Source organism: Nicotiana sylvestris, chromosome 6 (genome assembly GCF_000393655.2).
Source record: "Nicotiana sylvestris chromosome 6, ASM39365v2, whole genome shotgun sequence".
In the NCBI taxonomy this organism is placed as follows: Eukaryota; Viridiplantae; Streptophyta; class Magnoliopsida; order Solanales; family Solanaceae; genus Nicotiana; species Nicotiana sylvestris.
Genome location: NC_091062.1, coordinates 133319275 through 133322449, shown reverse-complemented (window position 1 = coordinate 133322449; position 3175 = coordinate 133319275). Strand labels below are relative to the sequence as shown.

Genomic DNA, 3175 nt, shown 5'->3' with positions numbered 1-3175 from the left:
ACATGTGCATTCAGTGATATTCTCTCAAGAAGAAGAAGCATCGATCCGGCATTGAAATCACTGGTGTGTCAATAACAAGAAGACAACTCCACTAAGGATCAGTTTCTAAACGAAGTCTTATGTATATCCATAGTTGAGTTGTAATCTTGTTAATTGTTCTACATTGATTCCTAGTTTGCTTTCTTAGAAGCGCTGTTTTAGGAACAAACAAAATTCATAAACTTTAGAGTTTATGTTGTGATTAGAAATAGTCATAAGTTAAATCCTCTGTAGCTAGGAGATTTAGAGAGTGGCTTGTGGTGGTTGCATCACAAGTTAGTTTAAAGTCTTTGCAATAGGGTTTTTGCAAAGTGGCTTATAATAGGTAGATTACAAGTTAGTTGAGTTAAAAGCCTACAAGAGTAGGTCATGGTTTTTTGATCTCCTTGTGTGGGATTTTTTCACGTAGAAAAATCTCTTGCCTTCTTTACTTTCAGCCTTTACAATATTCTATGTATCAGTCTTATACGGGACCAGGTACTCTATAATTTGGTGGACTCATATAAGCTATCAATTGGTATCAGAGCAGGTTCCTCCTATCAAGCTAACACCTAGGAAGGATCCTAAATAGCTGCTCCACCAAGATTTGAAGAAGGACAATCAACATATAGACCTCTCAGATTCAATGGTCAATACTATGGATGGTGGAAGACTCGGATGCATGATTTCATAATGGCTGAAGATTCATAACTATGGGACATAATTTGTGATGGTCCACTTGTTCCCATGAAGAAACTTGAAGAAACAGGACTATTGGTGCCCAAAGGGAGAAGAGAGTACATCGACACTAACAGAAAAGCTGTAGAAAAGAACTATTGTGCCAAAAAAATCTTGATGTGTGGCATAGGACCTGATGAGTACAATAGAGTATCAGCTTGTGATACTGCCAAAGAGATATGGGAAGCCTTACAAACTGCACACGAAGGAACCACTCAAGTCAAACAATCCAAGATCAACATGATCACCACTGAATACGAGCTCTTCAGGATGAAGGATGATGAGTCCATACAAGATATGCACACCAGATTCACCTCCATCATAAATGAGCTTTACTCACTTGGAGATGTCATTCCCAGAAACAAGCTTGTAAGGAAAATTCTCAGTGTTCTACTTGGGTCTTGAGAAAGTAAGGTAAATGCCATCACAGAAGCTAAAGATCTACAGACTCTGACCATGGATGAGTTGATTGGTAATCTGAAAACATACGAGATGAAAAGAAAGAAAGACAGTGAAAGAAGAGAGCCTAAGAAGGAAAAAAACCTGATGCTTAAGGCTGAAAGGAGTGATTCAAGTGATGAAGACAGTGATATGGCCTATCTTACTAAGAGATTTCAAAAAATGGTTTGAAGAAATGGTGGCATACCAAAGTGGGGCAGTTCAAGTAAAACAAGGAACAACGATCTTTATCACGGATGTGGAAAGTCAGGGCATTTCATCAAAGACTACCCACTCGCGAAACAGGAGCAGTACAAGCAAAATCCTGACAAAGCAGGAAAAAGGAACCTGGTTCCAGAGAAAAGATTCAATCGAAAAGGTGTTGCAGACAATATCGTTAAGCACGCTCTTGCTGCTTGGGGAGACTCCTCAAGTGAATCCGAAAGGGAATCAGATGTAGAAAATAGTTCCATGATGGCAGTGAAAACTGAAGCAACGAAGTACGATTCACTATTCGCACTGATGGCTCAGTTAGATGATGATGATGATGAAGATGAAGATGATGAGGTAAACTTCAGGGATGTTCAGAGAAATCTGAAATCTTATTCCTCTAAGAAACTAAGGTCTTTATCAAATGTCCTAATTGATGCTTATTATAGTCTTGTAAATGATAAGGAGATCCTGACCGTAGAACTAGGAGAGGCCGAACAATCTAGAGATGATCTAGTGGTCTGTATAGTGGACTTAAATGAGACCATAGCTAATCTTGAACTAGAGAAGGAGGCCCTGAATGAAAACATAACTAGTGTGGAGAGTGAGAGAGACGATCTGATGGTAGTAGTTGTTGATATAAAAGAAATAATAAAAGATCTTAGCAATGAGAAACACACCTTAGAAGAAAATATTGCCTCCACTGAAGAGGAAAGGGATGACCTTCTAGTGATATACGCTGATCTAGAGGAAACCATTGAGGGACTTAATAGAGAACATAGGAGTGTAAGTCTTGGGAAAGGGAAGGAAGTGGCCAGTGAGTCGCACATCTTGCTCAAAAAGGAGTTAACTATTGTAAAAACCAGTCTCTGCAGTGAACTCGAGAGGAATCAGCAACTCCAAACTGAGTTGGAGAAAGTAAGAAATGATCTTGAGAAATCCCTGAAGTGGACCTCGTCCGCAGATGCTGTCACTACCATGTATCTCAACAATAGTGGGAACAAGCAGGGCATCGGGTTCCAAAGGGAGAAAACTCCCTATAACCCACATAACAAGTATGTCACTGTACTTGATAACTGGCTATATACCCACTGTGGAAACAATGGCCATTTTAAATAAAATTGCTAGGCCAGAGTTCAGTCTGCTCAGAAGAACAAAGCGTTTGCTGATAAAGTGACTACTAGCAAAGGACCAGGTACCACTCGCAAAAAGCGGATACTGCCTGCGTGGACTAGGAAATCCCTCATTCATCCTTTTTATGGTAACAAGGGACCCAAACTAGTTTGGGTTCCTAAATCTAACCCTTGATGTGCATGAGCAAGGAACAATGAGAGGGAGCGGACTACGATGGACTACGGACAGAAGATGGTCAAAACACGCAGCTGAAGAACATCATGAATTTCTTCTCACTGAAAGACCTACAGGAAGGGAATGTATCCTTGAGAAGAAAGTAAAGGGTACATTCTCAGTGAATGAAAAGGCAGAAAGGTTCCTTTTTGCACTTGAGTGGGAATGAGCACTATGTGAATGACCTAAAAAATGCTGTCATCAATCTGATAACTAGCCAAGTAGTATCAATGAACAAAGGAAACAAGAATAATCACTCCTGTTAATCATCAAGTGGAGAATGAGATGAGTGAAGTCACAACCATAGGATGAAGGAGTAGTATATGCAAATTTCTCACCTCCAAAGAAACTAACTCAGCCGGACCTGGTATGTGGTTTGCCAAACTCAAGCGTCACCTGGACATAAGTTCACAAAAATGATGGA

At 40.0% G+C, this 3175-nt stretch overlaps 2 protein-coding genes across 2 annotated transcripts; both read left to right on the top strand.

The window, feature by feature from the left end:
• The first annotated feature begins 765 nt into the window (after positions 1-765).
• Positions 766-1161, top strand: LOC138871307 (uncharacterized). Its single transcript, XM_070149181.1, has one exon. The coding sequence runs from the start codon at positions 766-768 to the stop codon at positions 1159-1161; it is 396 nt and encodes a 131-aa protein (XP_070005282.1).
• Positions 1162-1212: 51 nt separating this feature from the next.
• Positions 1213-2920, top strand: LOC138871306 (MAR-binding filament-like protein 1). The gene is made up of 4 exons (XM_070149180.1): positions 1213-1380; positions 1501-2469; positions 2533-2599; positions 2727-2920. Exons 1-4 carry the CDS (start codon positions 1213-1215, stop codon positions 2918-2920), a joined length of 1398 nt encoding a protein of 465 aa, XP_070005281.1.
• The last annotated feature ends 255 nt before the right edge of the window (positions 2921-3175 follow it).

Bases quoted from the DNA above. Each gene is read 5' to 3' on its own strand.
- LOC138871306 (XM_070149180.1), top strand. From the start codon at position 1,213: ATGGATGAGTTGATTGGTAATCTGAAAACATACGAGATGAAAAGAAAG. The intron at 2,470-2,532 runs GTACTTGATAAC...TAAAATTGCTAG, and splicing joins CACATAACAAGTATGTCACT to GCCAGAGTTCAGTCTGCTCA. The intron at 2,600-2,726 runs GTACCACTCGCA...TGCATGAGCAAG, and splicing joins GACTACTAGCAAAGGACCAG to GAACAATGAGAGGGAGCGGA.
- LOC138871307 (XM_070149181.1), top strand. From the start codon at position 766: ATGAAGAAACTTGAAGAAACAGGACTATTGGTGCCCAAAGGGAGAAGA.